Raw genomic sequence first — 23506 nt, 5'->3', positions numbered from 1 at the left:
GGATCCACCAGGAAAGAGACTCAACAGGGGGAGTCTCTGTCATGTCGGTCTGAGGAACAAGGCCCATCTATGCAGTTGGGGAGGGCCTCAGATCTGGTGCTTTCAAGATAGGATGATAGTATGCTTTATTGTCCAAACAGGACACTTCTCTGACCAAAGAGGGGCCCTCGCAGGCATAAACTGGAACTCTGCCAGGCAAACTGGGGCATCTTTCTGGGCGTGAGGCACCAGTGAAACTAGCATAATGATGCTTATGGGAACATATTCAACGTAAGGTACATAGTCCATGCTCACAGAGTACGTCCAAATATAAACTCATTTATAGCTTTAAACAACTGTCCTAGTGGGTTCAGTGTCTGGGCACACCTCAGAGTATCTGTTGTAGGGTTTATCATCAGGACGTTTCTGTCTGAACACCTCACAGTATCATCTTTATTTCTTTTTAAGTTTATTTAAATCTCTACACCCAACGTGAGGCTCAAAATCACGACCCAAGACCACAAGTCACAGGTCCTTCCGACAGAGGCAGCCAGGAGCCCCCACAGTATCATCTTTATAAGATCCTTGTGAGAAATTCTTACCTGATCTTAGCATCAAGAATTCTTCCTGGAGTGCCTGGGTGGCTCGGTCGTTAAGCGTCTGCCTTCGGCTCCGGTCGTGATCCCAGGGTCCTGGGATCGAGCCCCACATCGGGCTCCCCCTGCTCTGCGGGAAGCCTGCTTCTCCCTCTCCCACTCCCCCTGCTTGTGTTCCCTCTCTCGCTGTGTCTCTCTCTGTCAAATAATTAAATAAAATCTTTTTTAAAAAAAAGAAAGGATTCTTCCTGAACCTGGATTTAATGCGAATGGTGGATCTGACCAGGTTTCTCTTTCTGCCTCGCCTACTGAGAAGCTTAAAGATAAACGTGTGGACTACCAAGGGAGCATGGTGGTCATTGTGGCTTCATTCCACTCCACCCCTGGGCTTCTTCTATGTAATTTTTCCTTTACATGATCTTGAACCTTAGGTTTTCTTGTAAGTCACCTCAAGTTCCCTTAGTAAAAGATAAATATTCCCCAGTCCAACTGCCTGTGGGGGTGGGGTGGCCAGCTCTTCAGCTGACTCCTTAAGTGTTTCAAAAGAATGTCGACCCTGCAGTCTGATTGTGTTGACCTTGCAATTGCATGGATCTCTAACAAACCAATCAGCAGGGAGAAAACAAGACAACTGAATTTCAACACTATTTGATGATACTGGGAAATTTTTATTAAAGTTGTTTAGGTAGGATCATGGTATTGTGGTTGTTTTTAAAAGTGAGTTGTTTTTTGTTTTGATCTTTTACAGATACATACTGAAATATTTACAGCCAAGTTTGCAATGGTTAAGTCTGACATTAGACATATAAGGAAATAGTAATTCTCTCCCAGGAAGGGGCAACCGACATTTTTGAACCAGATAGTCTGCCCTACTCATCCTCCCCTCCCCTGGGAACAGGGCCAATAATGGACATTGTAAACAAGGACCCAGCTCACCCTGATGCAGATGGTCCTCAGACCTCATCTCGACCAGCTATGCCCTGGAATGATATTCTTTCCAAACTCGAACGCCCGAAAAGCTTTGTTCACTCTAAGAGACCTAGCCATTTCCTTGGGATCCCATATTTCTTTTGTTCTAATTTCTAATCATTGGCAACACCTTTTCAGTTTCAACTCACCAGTGTATTGACTGCCACTTCTCAACGTACACCCGGTGCTGCCTCCACCCTCCCGCAGAGACTCGTACAACCACGTCCTGGGCTCCCAGTCTAAAAAACCTGTGTTCCACGCCTATGTCACTGTTTACCAGCCTTGCGACCTAAAATATGCCACTGCATCTGAGCTTGTTTCTCTGCTCGATTATTGGGAATAACAGCTGTCCCAGCACTACTTTGTTGCGAGGGTCAAAGACAGAACATAGGAAATGATCTAAACCTGCAACTGGTTTCAACCAACTATAGGTTTGTGTGAGGCTTAGGCCCGAGTTGTTTACAACCGGACATGAACTGGATGTCTGGCCGGCTTCACAGCCCAGACTAAGGCACGAACCCAGCAAATAACCAGCCTGGGGACCATCAGGGAGGCCCAGGGCACGCATGAAAACCCACAGGCATGCTCATGATCCAGTGCATCAGCATGTGCCTGTGTGGCAGACGATACCCTCCCCTGTGACAGATCTTTCTTGCTTTGGCCAAATCAGAAGGAGGAGGCCACCCTTTAATTCTCTTCCTTTGGTCTGTCCACACAAACGAGACTGGACAAAAACAGGATTCCACAGCCATACCAACCCTGATTAGCAGGGTGTAGAAACCAGTTGCATGGCCTGCCACCGGACCTGGAATCTGGGATAATTGTCAGTGTCCTCTTCTGCCACTACTCCAGGATATGAGATTGCTAAATCATTGTCAATACACCCATCTGATGAAATTAGGCCCATGGGGCCACCAGAGTTAATACCAGGGCTGAATCCAGGAACGCACACAAAGGCCGCCGTTGGCAGCACAGCAGAGAACCAAGTTCCTTGTCTAAATAGCTCAAGCTTTTCCTGTGAAGAAAAGACAAGCAGAGCACATGAAAAGACCTGCAGTTGCTGGCAAGTTCCCTCCTTCAAACTATACAGATAGTAACACCGACATTCCTATCACTAAGGAGGGCACGACCCTGACACTTATTTTACGTCTTCTAACTTTTAAGTGGATATTTTCTCTTTTAACAGTTTGGATCATCTACTTCTTCCCCATCCCAACACTATTAAAAAAAAAAAAAAAACCCTGCAAAACTAGCTATTACATGTATTTACTTGTGACACACTCCAGGGTTAAAGAGAAAAGTGCCAGAGGGGAAAAATATTACCCGCGCAATCACCACACAAAAGTTGTTTATATTTATTTAATGCTAAGAACATAGATATCCTAAAGAAGAGACAGACGATAAGAAAGTTTCTTCTTAAACAGGATTTTGATCATAAAAACTAGTCATTCAAATCTCTAAAACAGAAGAGCACACATATCTAGAAAAATACAAAATGTGTCTTCTCTCTTACCTGAATTAACCTGAGAACCCCTAAACACTCTCTTTAAGAGATACCAATATTAAAGTCGTGCAAAGAAACTGTACCCATAGTGTTTCAACCATAAAACCAACACCTGGTTTATACATGACAAAAATAAGATAAAGGCATGTAAAAGAATGTGCAGTTTATAGAACTCAGAGAAAATCGGGGTGACCAAAGATCGGGTGAACGGGCTGCAAAGCAGGGTGCTCAGGGGACGGGTGCTGAATGCTGAGTGGTCACTGATAGGAGGGATACAGTGTCATGTCTCTCACAGCCAGCAGATTCACCGAGGCCCTGGTAACGTTTCCGGGATGAAAACCAAGGTACTTCTCAGTCAGGGACGTTCTCCTGGAGAGCATGCCCAGCATGTGGTTGAGCCGGGACCTGATGCCAGCAAAGTGAAACTGGCGCTCTTGATTCAAGTTCCTAAAGGAGTCTCGCAAACACAGATCCAAGTGGGGGGCGCCCCAGAACTTGGAATGTCCAGCGCGGACAAAGTCAGTGGCTCTGCTGGACGCCTGGGAACCCAGGGAGCTCGCCACGGAGCCCTGCGAGGACAGAGAGGAGGAAGATCTCAAACTGGAAGATCTTGACACAGACATCCTGGACACTGGTGACCCTTCTTTAGACTGGGTGCCCTGAGAAAAGAGAACGTTCTCATCCACGTCAGTCTGGGTGGTGGCCGACGTGGACCGAACCACGGTTTGGGAGCTCGCCACCCTCGTGGTGACTGCGGTCTGGGTCCCGGCACACGCCGTCACGGCGCTGGCCTGGGTCCCCGCATCACTCACGCTCACTGCTGGTGCCTCCTCTCCTGCCTCCGTCTGAGTGGCGGCATCGGTCATCCTCCCGCCCTCTAGTTTGTCCCTGCGGCTGTTGAAGTCGTCCTTGTCACTGATAGTGGAGGACTCCGAGTCATGGCGCCTGGCCTCTGCCCTGCCCTCGGTGGGCGCCTCGAACCCCAGCTCAGCCTTCTTGGGGGTGCTTGAGAGCCGGGCCAGCCGCAGGCGCAGCAGGCTGCCCAACGTGAGCTCCTTAGACAGAGGCTTCGGGTCAACTAGATGGTCAAACTTGCCGCTGATCCGGAAGTTGGACAGCAGCTTGGAGCTGATGGGCTTCGACTGTGCGTACAGGATTCGGAACTCCAGATCAAAGTGTTCCACCACTTGGCCAGACAGGATGACCAAGTTACTGCTATTTAATTTGCCATCCGTCCACGTAAAACTTAAGGATTAAAAACAAACAGAGAAGCTGGTAAGGATGAGCAGTCAGTCTCCTTACTGTTTACTTACTGTCAAACTGAATAATAAAGCCCAGATACTCTGCTCCAGGAGTCACAGCTCTGGCGACAGCATACCTACCAGGCGGTGTAAATTCAACCAGCCTTACCCTGGGGTCTGACATACGTATGCATTAAGAGAAGTAAAAAGGCCAGCTCTTTAACCAACACACTAAGACCCACACCTCCTCAGTCTCGGAGTTTCTAAAAACTAGAAAGGGCTTTAAAAATATTCAGGCCAGGGCTCTCACTTCAGAAGTGAGGAAACGAGCTAGCGATGTCCCCGTGGGAAGCTGGTGGTAGACCCTAGACTAGAGCCCAGTCCTTAAGATTGCCAGTGCTCTGCTCCTCCAATACTGTCATTTTCAAAGGGAGACGGTACTGTCATTCTAAGGATGGTGCTGTTGCTCCGAGCACATTCCGAGCTCATTAGTGGCCACGTGCCCCTGCCTGTCCAGCATCCCTTCTCCTTCCTCTAGTGATAGAACCCCACCCACCCCAGCCAAAGAGCGTTCCTTTATGCATCTTCTCCAATCACAACAGGGGTGGACATATGACCCAGGCTGGCCACCAGAGTATTCCATTCCCTTGGGTCGGGTATCTACCCAGGGTGGGCACATGACCTAGCGAGGACCAAGGAGTTTTTCAAGGACTGATGCCAGTGCAAACAGAAAGAAAATCTCTCTCTTTGGGAGATAGCTACTAAAGGCTATGTAAGTAAGCCTGGATCTTTGCCTTCAAAGGGATAAGCCTGACTGAGAATAAAGATCAGCTAGAGAAAAGCAGAACCAGGGGACAATATTCTGATAAACATATGCCCTCCAGGTCAAGACAAGCTGAAAACCAACTGCACCTTTCTACACTTGCAAGTTATGGGACTCAATAAATTCTATTTTGCATAAAGTAGTTTGAGCTAGCTTTCTGCACTCGCAGTCACCCCACTGATAAATAAGTTTGTATCAAGAATAGGATGTTTTAAAAAAAAAAAAAAAAAAAAAAAAGAATAGGATGTTTTAAAGGAGATCATAACACATAGTGTCAACTCTGTCTCTGGCAACCAAGATTCCTTGCTGATGCAAATCCTACCTTAAGAACTGCCTTCAAAGCCGGAGAAGAAAGATTCTTTTGAAAACCCTCAATGAGGGTTGAAATGGAAAACCTTCAATCATGCAAACAAGACACCTACCCAACACCAGGATTATGAAATGCCTTCAACAAATAGAAGCTACCATCTTCATCCTTATCCTCAGCGGTAGTGTATTTTTTTTAGAGAGAGTAATGTAATTTTTATATTTTATATTTTAGAAGATCCAAAAACCATTTGAGACTAAGTTTGTATAATGTAGATAAAGCCTATTTTGGATGAAAATCCAGTTTCTTCCAGTTATTTATGAACATCTCATGAAAGGAGGTCTCAAGGAAGAGCGTGAATTTTGCTCTGAGCCATGACAGTACTGTCTGCAAGGACAGGCATCGTGAGTTTGCTGATCTGACCACCTCAGCTTCCACAACCCTTTCCATGTCCGCCTTTACCCAGGGCTGACACATCATCACCACCCAGAGACGCATGTGTCTTCAAAAAGGAGCTTCTCTTTTCTAAGCTCAAGACATACCTCATGCATACCACCAGACAATCTAACACACAGACACACCACCATCAGATCCGCCCAAGTAAACATGGTGTATTTTAACTTCTGGAGCTCCGTGTGAACCACTATTATGTCCACCCTCTTCAACATCCCGGCACCCTACCATAAGGTGCCAGTGCCAAGGTGAGGCTCCAAAGGTGGGCCAGAAACAGGGACCAGGGCTTTCTAGACTAAAGCATTGGGCTACAAGGCTTGAAGGAAGGTGAAGGATTTAAGCGTAAGGTGACAGCTTCAGCTCTGCCCTCCACTGATGCTGAGGCCTGTGACTGCCCTTACCTGCAAGTGAGCAGGGACGAGGGACAGGGGGAGGGCAAAGGCCCCAAGGAACAGGATCTGAGACTGCTCCTGTCACTGGTAACCCCTGGTTCAGCCACGGCAGGCCTGGCCGAGGCTGGAATCGACTCATCCACCGGGGGTCTCCTGGCAAGTTTCACATCTGCACTTTAGTTTTGTGGCCCATAGGATGTGACCTCACACCCCGACCACCTCCTGCAGGAGGAGGCTCTGACTGATATACTCACACCCACAGATGCACACCTATCGGAATGCTTGGCCACAAAGACTCGCCTTGAGAGGAAAAAGCAGCTTTTCCCTTTATATAGCAAGCACCTTCTACAAAGGTTAGAGTAGCAAGCACGGGCAGGCTAGACTTACCTATAGGATCCTGTAGCCACTCGAATGCCATCAATCAGTGTGAACTTTTCATGAACCTGCCCAACTATCTTAGTTCCCGACCTTGCATAGTAAATACTTCCAGTAATGGTCCGAACGGTCATCAGCTGTCGGCAGGGAATGGGAGAAAAAGAAACAACAGTCCAGTGAGCAAATGATAAAGAGGGCTTGGTTTATAATTCCCCAACAGATGCACTCATTGGCAAAGGAGTGGTCCCCAGGCCCCTTCAGGAACACCATACAGGGCACACGAGCCAAGAGTGTTCAGGACTCAAGGAATGCGACCTCACTGAGTCCATCTTCTTGTGAGCCCTTTGATCACACTGACTTTTGAGACTCTTGGTCCTTGTGTACATGTGCTTGAAAAGAAGACTCACTGTTGGGGATATGACACAACAGAATCCAAGAAGTGATTTTGAAACAAAACGTGGGGGATAAAATCATCAAAGAAAACACGCTAGGGGCACCTGGGTGGCTCAGTCGTTAAGTGTCTGCCTTCAGCTCAGGTCATGATCCCAGGGTCCTGGGATCGAGTCCCACATCAGGCTCCCTGCTCCGCGGGAAGCCTGCTTCTCCCTCTCCCACTCCCCCTGCTTGTGTTCCCTCTCTCGCTGTCTCTCTCTGTTGAAAAATAAATAAAAATCTTTAAAAAAAAAAAAAAGAAAACACGCTACTAATAAATATCATTTTAACAAAGGCTTAAAGAAGCTAACCTGCTATTTCTCCTACTTTTTTATTTAAAAGCATCAGTAATGAATAATAATAGCCCATCCTCACTTACCCCACACCATGAGTCTGGAGATCAGGACAAGCCTTCTCTAACATGGGACTTCTGAGGCTGAAACACTCATATCACAAGGGGCTTAATCAGCAATGTCACATCTCTTGTAAGAATGAATTTACCAAAAGGGCACCAACATACTGGGGCCTCATGGTGCATATGTGGGCATAATTATCCTTGTAAAATGACGCATGGAAACATATATCCAATGGTATGTAAAGTACTAAGACCATCTGCATTCTTTGGGGCAAATCAGCACTGAGTAAACTATATACCTTTAGAAATCTTAACATGATTCAAATGAAATGTTTAAGATATTTGTTCGACTCTCTCCTTCATTCCATAAACAAAGAAAGCCCCTACAATGTGCTGAGCCTTGAGACAACAGAGATATCTGGCATGCCCCTTATCTTTAAGGACTAGGAGAGAGGAAAGTAATGCAGGATGAAAAACCGCAACAAGATAGGACATCGTCCAGAGAAGTGAAAACCTACAACTACACAAAAACCTGTGCACAAAGATCCATAGCAACTCTCCTCATAATAGCACAAAACTGGAACCCATCCTAAAGCCCTTCAGTGGGTGACCGGTTAAACAAACCATGGGACAACCATACCCCATGACACGACTCAGCAGTAGAAACAACAAACTACGGATACACACAACAATTTGGGCGGATCTCAAGGGCATTGTGCAGGACAAAAAAAGCCAATCTCAACAGGTTACATAGTGGGGCACGTGGGTGGCGCAGTCGGTTAAGTGGCCAACTCCTGGTTTCAACCCAGGTCATGATGTCAGTCGTGAGATCGAGCCCCACGTCCAGCTCCGCGCTGAGTGCAGACTCTGCTTCAGAGTCTCTCTCTCCCTCTCCTTCCGCCCCTCCCCCCTTGCTTGCACACATATGTGTGCGTACTCTTCCTAAAATAAATAAATCTTAAAAAAAAAGTCACATACACTATGATTCCATTTATAGAACATTCTCTAACTGACAAAACTATAGAGATGGGGAACAAATTTTTTTTTTTTAAGATTTTATTTATTTGACAGAGGGAAAGACAGCAAGAGAGGGAACACAAGCAGGGGGAGCGGGAGAGGGAGAAGCAGGCTTCCCGCTGAGCAGGGAGCCCGATGCGGGGCTCAATCCCAGGACCCTGGGATCATGACCTGAGCCAAAGGCAGATGCTTAACACCGACTGAGCCACCCAGGCGCCCCAGAGATGGGGAACAAATTACTGGTTGCCAGGGGTTAAAAATTGGGAGGAAGGCACAGAGAGGGGAGCAGATGGGACCATAACGGCAGCAAGAGGGAGACCATTGTGACAGGACAGTCCTGTATTGTGATGGTGGGGGCAGGTACACATGAGTCCACGTGTGATGAAATGGCACAGAACTACAGACACACGTTGTACCAACCCCAATTTCCAGGCTTTGATTTTGTACTCTAAGTTACTCAAGATGTAACCGCTGGGGGAAACTGGGTGAAGGACACGTGGAACCTGCTATCTACCTTTGCAGCTTCTGTGAATCTGTCATTATTTCAAAATACAAACAAAAGCCAAAACAAAACAGTATGATATGACATAACATCCCTTCTGTGGTCTTACCAAAACACATATCTGAATTTGACCATGAGGCAATGTCAGACAAACCCAAATTCTACAGAAAACTGGCTAGTGTTCTCTAAAAGCATCAAGACCCTAAAAGACAAAGGAAGACAGAGGAACAGTTCCAGATGAGAGGATGCTAAGGAGACATGACAACCCAATGCAAGATATGGTCCTGAGTTGGATCCTGGACAAGAAATAGGGCATTTGTGGAATGATCAGTGAAATTGATAAGGTCTGTAAATTAGATAACAGTATTATATCAAATTTATTTCTCAATTTTGAAATTTGCACCAAGGTTTTTAAGATGTTAACATTTAGACAGTCTGGGCAAAGAGTATTCAGGAATTCCCTATATTTGGGGGCACCTGGCTAGCTCAGGTGGTAGAGCCTGTGACTCTTGATCTCAGGGTTGTGAGTTTGAGCCCCATGTTGGGCATGGTGCCTACTTAAAAAATAAAAAACAAATTTTAAAAAAAAGGAATTCCTTATTTTTGTAACTCTTGTAAATTGAATTGTTTTAAAATAAAATTAAACAAACAAAAAAGCTTAGGAACTTCCAAAAAGTTGTACACATACATGGAACAGGCAGGGGCGGGGAAGGCAGGGCACAGCTTGGTGGGGGGCTTCCTGGAGGAGATGCTAATTCCTGATCCAACCTTTAAGGATCAACATATAATAAACAAGCATTAAAAAATATCACTATGGGTACATTTTGGTGTGGTTTTGTACATATTTTCCTTTGGCGCTTACCTGAATGTCATACAGGCCCCTGTGATTGTGGCCAAAGCACTTTTGAGTGTCTACACACAAACACATGACCAAGTTCCTACAGACAGGACGCCCGCTCAGAACCAGCCACAGAGCCAGGGCGGAGGTCAGCCCCACCGGGTGAGGGACAGATTCACCAGCAGATGCGCCCGGGTGAGAAGCCACCAGAGAAGATGGTGCTTCTCTAGGAAGAAGTTAAGACACTAGAAAACTGCTGAAGCCAAAGGTACAGACCTTTCAACTCTTCCCTCGGGCAACATTCGACAGTGTGCAACCAAGTCGGTAGGTAATGCTAGATTTCCGCGGAGTGCAGGGGTTGCAGCCAATGTCCCAAGCAGAGCTGCGCCAGAGCCACGCTGTGAGATTCCTGCTGTTGACACACAGCCTTAGTTTCAGACACAGAGCCTCGGAGTTCCACAGGGTCATCCTGCATTGCGTCCCCGGGCTCTAGGTAAGAGCCGGCACAGGCTGGAGGTCTGGCTAGATGAGAACGTGCTTTTCCGTGCCCGACGTGCATTTTCCTGGGGCCCCCCTGACCTCCTGCTTCAGCTAGTGCTGGGTCACGTGGCTGGACCGTTTCATTCTGGCTCCAAGCTCCAATTCTACCACCACCGTGAACATGAATATGCTTTGTAGCTGCAGCAACCAGTAACTACCTAATTAAACCCAATCCTCAGGTTCCTCATTAGGGAAAACCACCCCCAGGAACTCTGCGGGGGACAGTAAATGGTGACATTTTGTAGACCAAGTTACTTGTTAATAACAAGGTGGTAAGCTGATGTTCACTACGCAAGTAGCCTACAATACCAAAGCCCAAATTCCTAGTTCGGTTTACTGCTTTCTTTCCAGTACCTAGAATAGTAAGTGGCTCAGAGAAGGTGCTCACATAGGTGATGAACCAAGTGGATGAATTAAGTCCCGAAGCTCACGGCTCACATTAAGATGCTTGATTTAAAAAGATGAATAAAAAATATGATGATTTTTCTTGCCTCTTTCCACTACAGAGAATCGGCTAGCTGACTTATATAACCTTACATTTAAATACTTAAGCTCAAATTGTTTTTAAAGGTTTTATTTATTTATTTGACAGAGACACAGTGAGAGAGGGAACATAAGCAGGGGGAGTGGGAGAGGGAGAAGCAGGCTTCCCGCCGAGCAGAGAGCACCCCAAGCTCAAATTATTTTCATGCTCAGAGCAAAGGATATAAAAAGCCTAATTTTATAAGAATGAGAACCAAGGGGCGCCTGGGTGGCTCAGTCAGTTAAGCGTCTGCCTTCGGCTCAGGTCATGATCGCGGGGTCCCGGGATCGAGCCCCGCATCGGGCTCCCTGCTTGGCGGGAAGCCTGCTTCTCCCTCTCCATCTGCCTGCCACTCCCCCTGCTTGTGCTCTCTCTCTCTCAAATAAATAAACAAAATCTTTAAAAACAAGAACGAGAACCGAGAGCAGCACATGAAGGTGATCAGGAACAGCCGGGCAGGAGGCGGGCCGGTGCACTGATGGGGAGTCACACCCTCGGCCCACTCCTTTCTACTGGTCGACGCTGGGCTCTCTATGCCACCACTTCGGAGCTGAAACAGGGCTGCGGTGAGGACTGAGTCGCATAACGTTTGTCAGGAGCCTAGGGCAGAGCCAAGGACAGAGCAGGGGCTCTATGAGCGGTGGGCCTGCCGGCGCTGCTGTGAAAAGCAGCACCTTCAAGACAGCCTTTTGCTGCCAAGAGCTGAGCTCCTGGTTAGGACAGAGCGGGACATTAGAGGCAAGCCAAGGTTTGAGTCCTGACTCTGCGGTTTCTTTTTTTTTTTTTCCTAGTCACAGTGGTAATTTATTTTTTTTTATTTATTTAAATTCCATTAACATGGATAATAACTAGTATATTATTAGTTTCAGAGGTAGAGTTCAGAGATTCATCAGTTGCATATAACACCCAGTGCTCATTCCATCACGTGCCCTCCTAATGCCCATCACCCAGTTCCCCCATCCGCCTACTCCCGTCCCCCCCAGCAACCCTCAGTTTGTTTCCTATGATTGAGAATCTCTTATGGTTTGTCTCCCTCTCTGGTTTCGTCTTATTTTATTTTCCCCTCACTTCCCCTATGTTCATCTGTTTTGTTTCTTAAATTCCACATATGAGCGAAATTATATGATAGTTGTTTTTCTCTGATTGACGTATCTCGCTTAGCATAATACCTTGTAGTTCAATCCACGTTGTTGCAAATGGCAAGATTTCATTTTTTGATGGCTGCTAATATTCCATTGTGTATATATACCACATGTTCTTTATCCATTCATCTGTCGATGGACATCTGGGCTCTTTCCATAGTTTGGCTATTGGCTGTTATGAACATTGGGGTGCACGTGTCCCTTCAGATCCCTACATTTGTATCTTTGGGGTAAATAACCCAGTAGTGCAATTGCTGGGTCACAGGGTAGCTCTATTTTTAACTTTTTGAGGAATCTCGTACTGTTTTCCAGAGTGGCTGCACAGCTTGCCTTCCCTGTGGTTTCTTTTCTGTGAGATTTCAGGCAAATGGCTTTGCTCATGGCCTCAGTTGCCTCTCCTGTCATGGGGATCCCCCGCCCACCACCATACAGACCATGTAGGTCTCGGACGCTCAGTCATTACTGCTGATTGTGGGGAGACTGGAAACGTGTAACACAAACCTTCTCCTGCTCAGGATGCACTTTCAGATCCATGCACATATCCAAAAACTGTGAGAGCAGAGCCTGGTCCAGAAGGATGTAGACGGCGACTCCCTGTTTCTGACTTATTTCCTGCAGGTCCCTGAAGATGTCGATGTCCGTGAAAACATCCATCACCACGGCGATCACCTACAGAGTGAGGCAACAGAGGGAAGAGCAAGCGGTCAGCTCACGGGAACACCAGCTTACAGCTCACTGTGCACTCTGGAGCCCACCTCAGAGCCGGGAAAGGATCCCTGCCCTACAGCACCCCTCCCCTCCCCTCTTCTCCTTCTGCACTGTCTGTTTGTGCCCAGCCACAGACACTTCCATCCCCAAAGACACGCAGGCCACTGTACCCTACACATCTGGACTTGGCCCAGCTGAGCCTCCCGACCGACTCCCAGCCACCGTCCTCCGCACCGCCCTGGACCAGTCCTTTCTTCTCCCCAGCAACACGGCTCCATTCATGCCTGCTGTCCAATCTTGCACACTCAGCATCAGACTACAGTTCACAGCTGCCTCAGCCACACAGCCCCGGGCAAATTACAGTCATTTCCAAGGTCTGGTCCTGAGTCTGCAAAATAGGTGTGTAGCCAGAACTAAATGACTATGTTACATGAACTGCAAGGTACAAAGGATCCCTCAAGTATCTGTTCGTTGATTCCCCTCACCAGTCCAGAGTCAGAGTGTCCAGATACTTCAACACAGGGAGACATCTGCCAGAGCCTAGCTTTCCTTGCCGGAGACAGGCCGCTCCAGGCACCAAGCCTCTTGTCATACCCTCTGCAGTTTAAGAGCGGGGCCCTCCGTGAGGGTGCGGGGTGTCAGAACGTGTAGGCTTAGCACAAGCCCCTGAAAACCAGGCCAGAGCTGGGCCTCCCTGAGCCACCATTAGGAGCAGCCTGGGCTGGAAGCAGGTCTCCCTCCTCCTCACTTCAACAGCAAGAACTTGTGTCTCTCAGTACCACATTAACTCCTTTTCTGAACGTTAAGGTAATTTATTTACAGGTCTCACGTCTTCTATGGGAATGGAGGCCTTGGAACGGGATGGATTTGGCTCTGTGCCCCAGAGGACTCAAGACAGCACCTGACGGTCATGGCCCCTTAAGGAGGTGGGGGTTCAAGAAGCAACACAAAGAGGAGATTCTGGGGGCGCCTGGGTAGCTCAGTCAGTTAAGCGGCTGCCTTTAGCTCAGGTCGTGATCCCAGGGTCCTGGGATCAAGTCCCACATAGGGTTCCCTGCTCAGTGGGGAGTCTGCTTCTCACTCTCCCCTTCCCTCCTGCTTGTGCTTTCTCTCTAATAAATAAATAAAATATTAAAAATATTTTTTTAAAAAAAGAGGAGATTCTATGGTCTTTCTCCAACATCCCAATCTCACCTACCAGGATGAGGGACCATGAAACACCAGCTCCCAGGAAGTCGCTGCTATGTGGGGTCTGGGAAGACCAATTTCTCTCTCTGGCTGCCTTCCCCAAACCCCAAGCCGCAGTGTTGATAAAGCCCCAGCTTTTTTTGAGCTATTCTTGGGGAAGGGTTTAGCTAAAACCCCCTGGATACAATGATTTAAAAAACAAATGTTTTTTTGTTTTTGTTTTTGTTTTTTTAAAGTCAGCTCCATGCCCACCATGGGGCTTGAACTCACAACCCTGAGACTGAGAGTTGCATGCTCTACTGCCTGAGCCAGCCAGGCACCCCAAAAATAAGTGTTCTCTCGAAATTGTGGCATCGTCAGAAGTTTACCACCTCCCACATTGTTTTACGTGTCCCACGTGGAGTTGTAGCCATCCCACTAATCCATAGTGGGCAAAAGGCAGAAAGGCCTGGGCACCGACCCCAGCTCTGCAGCTCACTAGCTGTGTGACCCTAGGCAAGTTCTTCATCTCTCGGAGCTTCAGTTTCCTCCTCTGGAAGAGATAATCATAGCATCTCCGTCAAAGGGCTGTTGTGAGGATTACACGAGACACAGACAGAGGGGCTTAGCTCAGGCAGGAAACACGTGCTCCGTCGTGCAGCCAGCACCTCTTCAGGGTCTGCTGGGGGCCGAACCCTGGACTAAGCGGAAAGACAGCTAGAAAGAATCTGACAGACACCGGACTCATCCTTTGCTGTGGTGGACGTGCTACAGGCACTCAAATGTTCACCAGAGGAGAGCAGAGAAGGATTCCTGGAGGACAGGGCTTCTGAGCTGAATCACAAATAAGGACCCGGTTTGGACAGGGGAGTTGTGAAGAGGAGGGCATTCGTACAGGAAGCCAGCTGGTGGCAGAGGAAGAGGCAGGAAATGACGGGGTAGGGGCCCGTGTGGCTGGACCTGGCTGAGAGGCATACAGGTGAGCCAGGTCGTGGAGGGCCTGTGTGTCAACCACAGAGTCATCACCATACAGGCAATGGAGGGGGAGGTTTAAGAAGAGTAAGGAGGGGGTGCTCAGTGGGTTAAGCATCTGCTTTCGGCTCAGGTCATGATCCCAGTGTCCTGGCATCGGGCCCCGCATAAGGCTCCCAGATCAGCAAGGAGTCTTCTTCTCCCTCTCCCCCTCCCCCCGCTCATGCTCTCGTGTGCGCTCTCTCTTTCTCAAATGAATAAATAAAAAAAAGAAGAAGAAGAAGAGTAAGGAGTTCCAGGGATGCCTGCGTGACTCAGTTGGTTAAGCACCAACACTTGATTTTGGTTCAGGTCATGATCTCAGTGTTGTGGGATCAAGCCCTGCATCGGGCTCCAAGCCCAGCCTAAGATTCTCTTTCTCCCTCTACCCCTCCCCCCATCTAGAAAGAAAGAAAAAGAAAGGGGTCAACAACAGCCCGTTTGGGGCGAGCCTCCCGCCCACCACGTGACCCTCAGACTCCCTTCCTTCAGCTCCCCGGTGCTCCTGCCGGGGAAGGCTTCTGGAGACCCTCCTGCTCACAAAGCAAAAGACGTCTTTTCTCCCCATTCGTTACAGGTTTTAAAAGAACGGAAATCACGGCCTTGAAATTTCTTTAAAAATTTTTAAATAACTTGGTATTATCTTCAGGGTTTAGAAACACGAAAAGCAAACGTGCACAATGGACCCTAAGTTTGCCTGTGCGTTTTCCCTCAGTTTCATAGGCTGCTATTGTACAGTTAACCATTTCAGTACCGGGACGGAGGGGGCGCCTGGGGGGGCTCAGTGGGTTAAACGTCTGCCTTCAGCTCAGGTCACGATGCCAGGGTCCTGGGATGGGGCCCCACGTCAGGCACCTTACTCAGTAGGGAGCCTGCTTCTCCCTCTGCCTGCCGCTCCCCCTGCTTGTGTGCTCTCTCTCTCTGTCAAATGAATAAATAAAATCTTCAAAAGAAAAATAAAATAAAGTCCCGGGACGGAGGCTGGCACGGCCTCGTCTGCAGTGTGGCAAAGCGCCTCTCCAGAAAGCAGGGAGCAGCGCCCGCCCCTCATTGGCCCCGGCGGCAGCTGCATCTCCTCGGTTGTCGTGTTCCAGCAGGAAGCACCTAGGGCAGCTGGGCTTTTAGAAAGAAAAAGCATCCAGGAGGGGTTTGGGGGGTGAAGGGGGTTATCGTTCTGAGTTATTTTTATGTTATACTTATGTAAAGCATTTACCTGGGTCCAAAGTCCGATCTACAAAACAGGGCGCTTGCAGAGTCCCCTAGCTCCCGTCCTCGTCCCTTGTGCCTCCTTTCCCTTCCTCCTTTCTCCATTACGATGAGGATTTTGATCCGTTCTTGGTCTTCCACTTTCCTAAGTAAGTGTGCCTATGTGTGTACACACACACTTGTTTACTATAAACACATAACGTCTGTTTACTGTAACAACAGATAAAAGGCAGCATGTGATACACAACGTTCTAGGGAGGTGCCGATCAACAGAACCTTCAACAGAACCTTCGAGAGCATGGAAATATTCTAGCTCTGTGCCATCCACATGGTAGCCACTAGCCACCACTGTAGACTGAATACTTGAAATACAGCTAATGAGACAGAGGAACTGAATTTTTCATATTTCATTTTAATTCATATAGATTGAAATAGCCACAGACGGCTGGTGGTGACTTCGTTGGCCGGTGCAGCTCTGGACACTTAGTCACAGGGAACAGAACAGGTCCTCGCTCCTTCCTTAGAGCTGCAGGGGACCCCACTCTGGAGACAGGTCAGTTGACTTCCCACTCTACTGAAGGACATTTCTGCTCCTCCCATCTCTCACTATTGTAAATAGCACCGCACACAAACCGCCTACTGCACGCATCTATTCATGTTTTTGCCAGCCTGTCTCTAGGACAGACACACAGATGTGAAGTTGCTGCGTCGATGGGTAAATACAACTGAAATGTTGCTGGATGTTGCCAAATTCCCCTCCACGGGTTCTATCATTTGCATCAGGATTTTTAAAAAGCCCGCATACCCAGGACGTTTTGTGTGTGTGCGTGAGAGAACTGACCCCGTATCCATAAAGGACCCAGGATGATCCTGCAGCATCTCTGCTGTCTGATGGACGTCAGATGAAAAGAACGAAGGAATAACGGCATACAGAGCAGAGGGTGGCTGCAGGGCGGAGGGGAGGGGGGTGGGAGTCACTGTGCAGTGGGGACAGAGCGGCAGTCTGGGAAGACGACACGGTTCTGAGGCGGATGGTGGCGATGGCTGCGCGATGTGACTACACTTAATGCCACTTCGTGGTAAAATGGTAAATTTGGTGTATTTTACCACAATTTAAAAAAAGAAAGAAATGGCTAACAATTCCAAAATCCTTCACCTGACACATAAAATCAAAAGAAGAGATAAAAAGCAGCCACACTGCCTGGTGGGGCACATCCTAAAATTGTGCATCAGATAATAGGCCTTCTAGGCCGGTGGTTCTCAACCAGGGGCAATTTCCTTCCTCAGGGAACATTTGGCAATTTCTTTATTTTTCTTTTAAGATTTTATTTATTTATTTGACAGAGAGAAAGGGAGAGCGCGCACGTACAAGCAGGGGGGAGCGGCACGCAGAGGGAGAGGGAGAAGCAGACTCCCCGCTGAGCAGGGATCCCAGGACCCTGAGATCGCAACCTGAACCAGAGGCAGGTGCTTAACAGACTGAGCCACCTAGGCGCCCCTTAGCAATTTCTTTGAATTGTGGTAAAATATATGATAAATCTGCCATCCTCAGTATTTTCAACGGCATTAATTACACTCACAACACTGTGCGATCATCACCACCATCTGCTTCCAAAACTTTGTCATACCCCACATAGAAACTCTGTAACCTTTAAGCATAGCTCCCTATCTCCCCTTGGGAGACTTTCGAATGTCCTGACTATTGGCAGGGGGGTGGTGCTTCTGGCATCTAGTGGGTGGAGGCCAGGGATGCTGCTCAGGGTCCAAGGCACAGGACAGCCCTCCAGGACAAAGAATCATCCGGTCCAAAATATCAACACTAGTGATGTTGAGGAAGCTCTGGGCTGACCGGGGCATCCGGAACAGGAACTGATCACGCCGCATAGATCCTATTGTAACTCAGAGGAGCATTAAGCAAGATCAGGAGGGCCCTGGTTCTGATACATCCGCATGCACGCCAGGGGCCTCCAGCAGATTTCTCAGCAGCTACTCCTCCTGGCAGGACTCTTCGTCAATACAAGGACTGCTTCTACTGATGCTCAGGTTATCAAAAGAAGGCCCAAGGGTGCGTCACAGTTCAAGTGCCTCTTCAGAACATAGGCAGCTGGTGAGAACGATGCCTCTGAGGAGTGTGGAACCTCCTAGTAGAATGAGCTTTGCCCATGAACTCCCATTCAAAAACCAGAAATACCCCAAGGGCCACCGCAGAAATCCCCCACCAACTGAGGGCATGCAGCACTTCCAGGGAAGGTCTCTACTCCCGCCTGACTCGTGGGGGCCAGAGCCCAGCCACACACTGATTCACATGGCAACAGAGACAGGAGTGTAGGGAAAACAGGAGTAGGTGTGTCAGGGAAACAAATCCTGTTCCGTTCAAAATTATTCTAAAAATTCCTTGGGAAGCCAACTTCTTGGCTCTCCGGTCCAAAGCGCTATTTCCTCTGGCAGTGGTGAAGCCCAGCTGAGCGCCAGGGCAGCAGTCAGCCTGCATGAAGGCATGCTGCACATCTGGCGTGCGTGTTCTAAATGCTGTGGCCTACTCGTGTGGCAGGATGCCCACACTTTGAAAGGCGCACAGAAACCGAGCCGACGGAGGACCTGGCAGATGCACAGCCCCAGTCACACCCCCTCTGGGAAAAGAACTCGCTGAGCGGAAAGGCAGGTAGAATCGCCCGCACTGTTTCGTCATCTGCTGCCCTGCCTCTCCCCTCCCCGCCGACTGTGCCAGACAGCATGCAGCAGAAGTCCTAGGTGAGGATGAAACTCTCCGAAAACCAGCTGTCGGGGCTGTCGGGGCTGCGAAGCTAGGATTAGACACCACCATTTACCAAGTGACCCTGGTTTCTTGTGCCTGTATCCTGACCACTCCAGCCTTCACCCTGAAAAGTGCAGGAAGTTATTAGTACTGTCCTAGTCATTTTCCAGGTTAGAGGATGGGCAACACAGAAATAAAAAGTCCAAATCTGCAGAAACTGTTAAGAAACCTTCAGCCTGTTGAAACCTGCCAAGGTGCCAATCCTCCCGCACGGGAGGGAATGCACGTGGAGCAGTGGTTATGAGCACAGGCTCTGGGGCTAGGCAGGCAGGCTTGAGCCCAGCTCTGCCCCCCACTAACTGTGATCTTGGGCAAGTTAAGTGCCTGGTCTCTTCTTAATGTGGCCTCCTCCTAGCGGCGGGAGGGTTAAATGGGAGAATCCGGGTAAAGGGCTAGCACAGAAATTAACCCACGGGAAGTGCTCAATCCTACCAGCAGGTGTTTTCACCACCAGGACACGGGTGCATAATGGCTTTTCAGGCAACTTCTCTGTGCCTCAGCTCCATCGCCTGTGGAGCGGGGATGACTGCACCTACCCCGGGACTATTCAGAACATTGCTTAGCAGAGAGCATGATCGTGCTCTTTTAAATAAAGGGGATGGTCTCTGAGGCCTCGAGGCTAACGTCTCAAATCCAACTCCTCTCCTGGTCCCGACTCTCAGCCTTGCTCTCCCTCCTGTAATCTAATTTGGTAGCCTCACTGCCCACCCAAGCTAAAAAAACCTCTATCCTCCCTAACTCTGCCTCTCCCGACTTCTTCACCTTGCCTATTCTCCTACCCCCTCAACTCAACACCCTCCCAGGCCACTGACTGACCAAGGCCTGTCATTAAAACTGATCCCCTGCCCAACGCCCCCCCCACACACACACTGCCTTAGCACCCACCCTCTTCTCATCAGTAGGCCCGTGGCCTCCTCCCTACAAGCACCCCACATACCAGCCTCAGCCCTCTCGAACCCATCCTCCCTCATGCTCCCACCAGAATTGCTGCTCAGGGACACCAATATGATCATGCTCCTCCCTCGAAACCTTCAGTGGCTCCCCATTGCTCTTTAGTGGGCAAAGCCTGGCTCCAGTCTCCCCTTCTACCACTAACCCTGGCATACTCTCTGCTCCAGCTGTGAGGAATTTGGTTGCCTCTAAACATGCTGGGTCCTTTCACCCTTCTGGGCCAGTCTCTACCCTCTGGCCTGGCAAGCCCCAGGCAGCCTTCTGGACCCAGCTCCAAGGTCACCGCCTTGCCTGGAATTTTCTTTCTTCCACCCTTCCCCTGCTGTCTGTAGCAACCTCTCCACCCATTCCACCAGCAGACTGTCAACTGTCAAGTGCCCTTCTCCTGTGGCCCCGGGCCCTGGCACAGCATCCGATACACAGTAGGTGCTGAATGAGCAAGCAATTTGGCATCTGGCAGAGATACTGAAAATATTAATCAGATGTAAAGGTAATGTACCACCTTTCTCCTTTAAAATTGCCCAGGTTCCAAATACAGAATCTCAAAAATATGAGTGTGTAGCTGAACTAGGGCACAGAACAGGGCAGGAGGTCCTACTTGGAATGCCAGTATTACAGAATGCTCCCAGGGCAAAGGGGAGTCTGAGCAACAGCCTCAAGCCCCTTCCAAGGCCAGCATGTGAGTTGACAGCTTTCCCCCTGGCCTTAGCTCCGCTGCCCCCTCACTACCAATAAAAAGTGGAGCTGGGCAAGAGATTAAGGCAATTCCTTCCTCTCTTTCATGGAGACCTATTCATTACTCTTTTAAGTTCCAAGTGCCCAAATTATCCTCCTGGAGGTGAGCTCTGGAAATGCATCCCCCCATCGTGCCGTTCTCCGTCTTTTTAGTCTTCTCAAGTGTCTGCTATATCAAAAGGACCTTCAGCGGGGCGCCTGGGTGGCTCAGATGGTTGAGCATCTGCCTTCGGCTCGGGTCGTGGTTTCGGGGTCCTGGGATGGAGTCCCACATCGGGCTCCTTGCTTGGCGGGGAGCCTGCTTCTCCCTCTGCCTGCCACTCCCCCAGCTTGTACTCCCCCCCCCCCCCGCCCCGGCTAAATAAATAAATAAATAAATAAAATCTTAAAAAAAAAAAAAAGGACCTTCAGCATACCGATAGCACTGCGGCCTACCCACCACACCTACTCCCCCAAAGGCAAGGCACTAGCCCCCACTCCCTTCGACCCAGTGACACTATCAGGAAAAGAACAGCCAGCAGCAAGAACCCTGGAGAGAGTTGGGGCTTGTTCCTGGACTGGACAATTTCAGTCCGACTTGACGCAGATTTCATAAGCCACAGTCAGACACACTCAGGTACCAGCCCTACTGGGCCTAACCATGGCCTGGGGCTTTACCTGCCATGTCCCCGGCACAGGTGACAGCCAGGGAGATGGGCCCTGCCAGTCAGCAAGCAAGGTGGCAGCTAACTATGTGTCTGCCGCGGCACCCACCCTGCCCCCACCTACCTTTCTCCCACACCCCTAGGTACCCAGCACCCTGCTGAAGTCAAGACTTCCCACCGCACCCACACTAAGAGTCAAGACAACACCGAAACCCAGTGTGAAGAGAAATGACCCAAAGTAGGGGTATCTGCATTTTAGAAGGCTACTAACTGGCGCAGCCCCCCCTCGTTCACAGAAAGAGCAATTTCTCCTTTGGTCTATGGCAGGAGGGAAAGGGGCAGGGTTGTCACTTTGCCACTCGAATGTATTTGCTTTCTACAACATAAGACACAGAGCTGTGACTAGCAATAACAGACTCCTAATGCTCCATAGTTGTCGCTGAGTGCAATCTTTCTGGAATTTTCCCCTAGGGAATGCACTTCTCAGGAGATGGGATCCAGTGTTGGCTGATGGCCAGGAAAATTAGCAATCTGGTTTGGTTTTAACTGAAACGTGGAACTGGAAGTATTTCTGGTCCCCTCCCCCAGGGGATGTGAATCAGGAGTTGGACCTCGGACACAACTCTCATCCATGGGGGCTGAGACCAGTGTCCCTGTGACCCGAAGGAAGGCAAGCAGACTTGGACGAGTCGGGGGGGCCCCCGGGACCACCCGGCCCGCGCTCCCGGCCGGCCTGTTTCCCGTTCTTGAGAGGGCCTCCCGTCTGCCCCGGGGCCCGAGGCGGGCCGCTCACCTCCCGCGCGGAGCGGAGCTGCTGGCGCAGCGCGTCCTTGCAGCCGTAGGGGCCGCCGGCGCCCGCGCCGCGGGGCTGGAAGTGCGCCTCGACGCGCGTGGCGCCGCGATAGGCGCCCCGGTAGAAGGCGGGCCAGCCGAGCTCCAGCAGCGGCGGCTCCAGGTCCGACTGCTCCGGGAAGTAGGTGCCGGACGAGCAGTCGTGCGACGAGCCGAAGGAGTCCTCGGCCCCCGCCGCCGCGCCCTCCTGGCCGGGCCGCTCGGCCGCCCGCAGGATGCCGCGCACCTCGTCGGGGTTCAGAAAGCGGCCCAGGCGCTCGCGCCGCAGGAAGGCCTCGAAGGCGTCGGGGCCGCCCGCCACCAGCTCCTCCAGCGCCAGGCGCCGCGCCTCGCTGTACAGCTCGGCCGGGTTGGGCGGCCCGCACGGCGACAGGCAGGCGGCGGGCAGCTCGTCCAGACCCTCGGGGCGCAGAGCCATAGCGGCGCTCGGACGGGACGGACCACACCCGGCTCGGGCGAATGCGGGCGTGCGGGCCGCTTTATAGGCACCTTTGAATCTAACCGGCCCGCGTCCCGGCCCTCCCATTGGCTGCCACCCCTAACGGCGGAGTCCGGGCGCAACGCACGCCGCCGCGGCTCCGCCCCCTGACCTGCCATTGGCTGCCCCGCGACCTGGCGCCGCCCCGCGCCGGCTGCCGGCGGGGGCCGGGTCTGTACTCCTCCGGGGGTCGCTGCGTGGAATTTAAGCGTGGAGACTCCACGCCTTCTCTGATCAGTACCCGCTGTGGGCCTGCGGAGAGCCGAACAGTTCAGGGTCAGCGAGATAGGGGGTGCCGAGCCCTAGTGGCGGTGCTGCCCGGGGCGGCGGCCCAGGCCCCCGAGCCCGAACTGAAGCCCGAGAGCCCGGACCCCGCCATCCTAGCGCGCCCCCTGCTGGCTGTCAGAGCTCGGGTGTGTGACCAGCCCTGTTGTCTTCATCCCGTGCATTTAAATCTTTCGTAAATTCCTTCAAGAATACCGGCCCTTCAGAAGCGCTACTCCTTTGATTACACTTTCAGGTAGCTTTCCCTTTTCTCACTCCATCAGGTTTTTGGCCTGGCAAAACCCCACTCTCCACCCACTTTCCACCTGCATCTGGGCAACCACAGAGTGCTGGGGAAAAGAAAACGCAACCTGTGCCTTAAATTCACGATCTCAACTGGGTCCTTAAGGTTGCCTGCTAGCCTACATTTCCCTCATTCATTCTACCTTTTCCTCTCTTTCTTACTCGTAGAGTTTGCTTCCTATTTCACTGAGAAAATAGAAGCGGTCAGAGAGAACTTCCCACACGCTCCCGCCACATCTACCTACCCGTCTACACCTCTGCCCACATACTGGGCCTTCTGTTACTACCAATGAACTATCCCTGCGCCTAACACCAATCCTTCCATTTGGGCATTCGCTGCCAGCCCCGCTACTACTAACCTACATCCCTACAGCAATTCTTGCC

At 50.2% G+C, this 23506-nt stretch overlaps 1 protein-coding gene and 1 long non-coding RNA gene across 10 annotated transcripts in view; one reads left to right on the top strand and one right to left on the bottom strand.

Moving 5' to 3' along the window:
* LOC144379288 (uncharacterized) overlaps window positions 1–23506 on the top strand; it is a 1054371-nt gene that overhangs the window by 428418 nt on the left and 602447 nt on the right. The window lies entirely within an intron of this gene.
* FAM83D (family with sequence similarity 83 member D) lies at window positions 1223–22577 on the bottom strand. Its single transcript, XM_036101599.2, has 4 exons — window positions 22019–22577; window positions 12490–12657; window positions 6652–6776; window positions 1223–4293 (listed from the first exon to the last, which is right to left on the bottom strand). The coding sequence occupies exons 1-4, from the start codon at window positions 22493–22495 to the stop codon at window positions 3306–3308; spliced, it is 1758 nt and encodes a 585-aa protein (XP_035957492.1). The 5' UTR covers window positions 22496–22577; the 3' UTR covers window positions 1223–3305.

This window comes from Halichoerus grypus, chromosome 10 (assembly GCF_964656455.1).
Source record: "Halichoerus grypus chromosome 10, mHalGry1.hap1.1, whole genome shotgun sequence".
Lineage (NCBI taxonomy): Eukaryota > Metazoa > Chordata > Mammalia > Carnivora > Phocidae > Halichoerus > Halichoerus grypus.
This window is presented reverse-complemented; position numbering and strand designations above follow the sequence as displayed.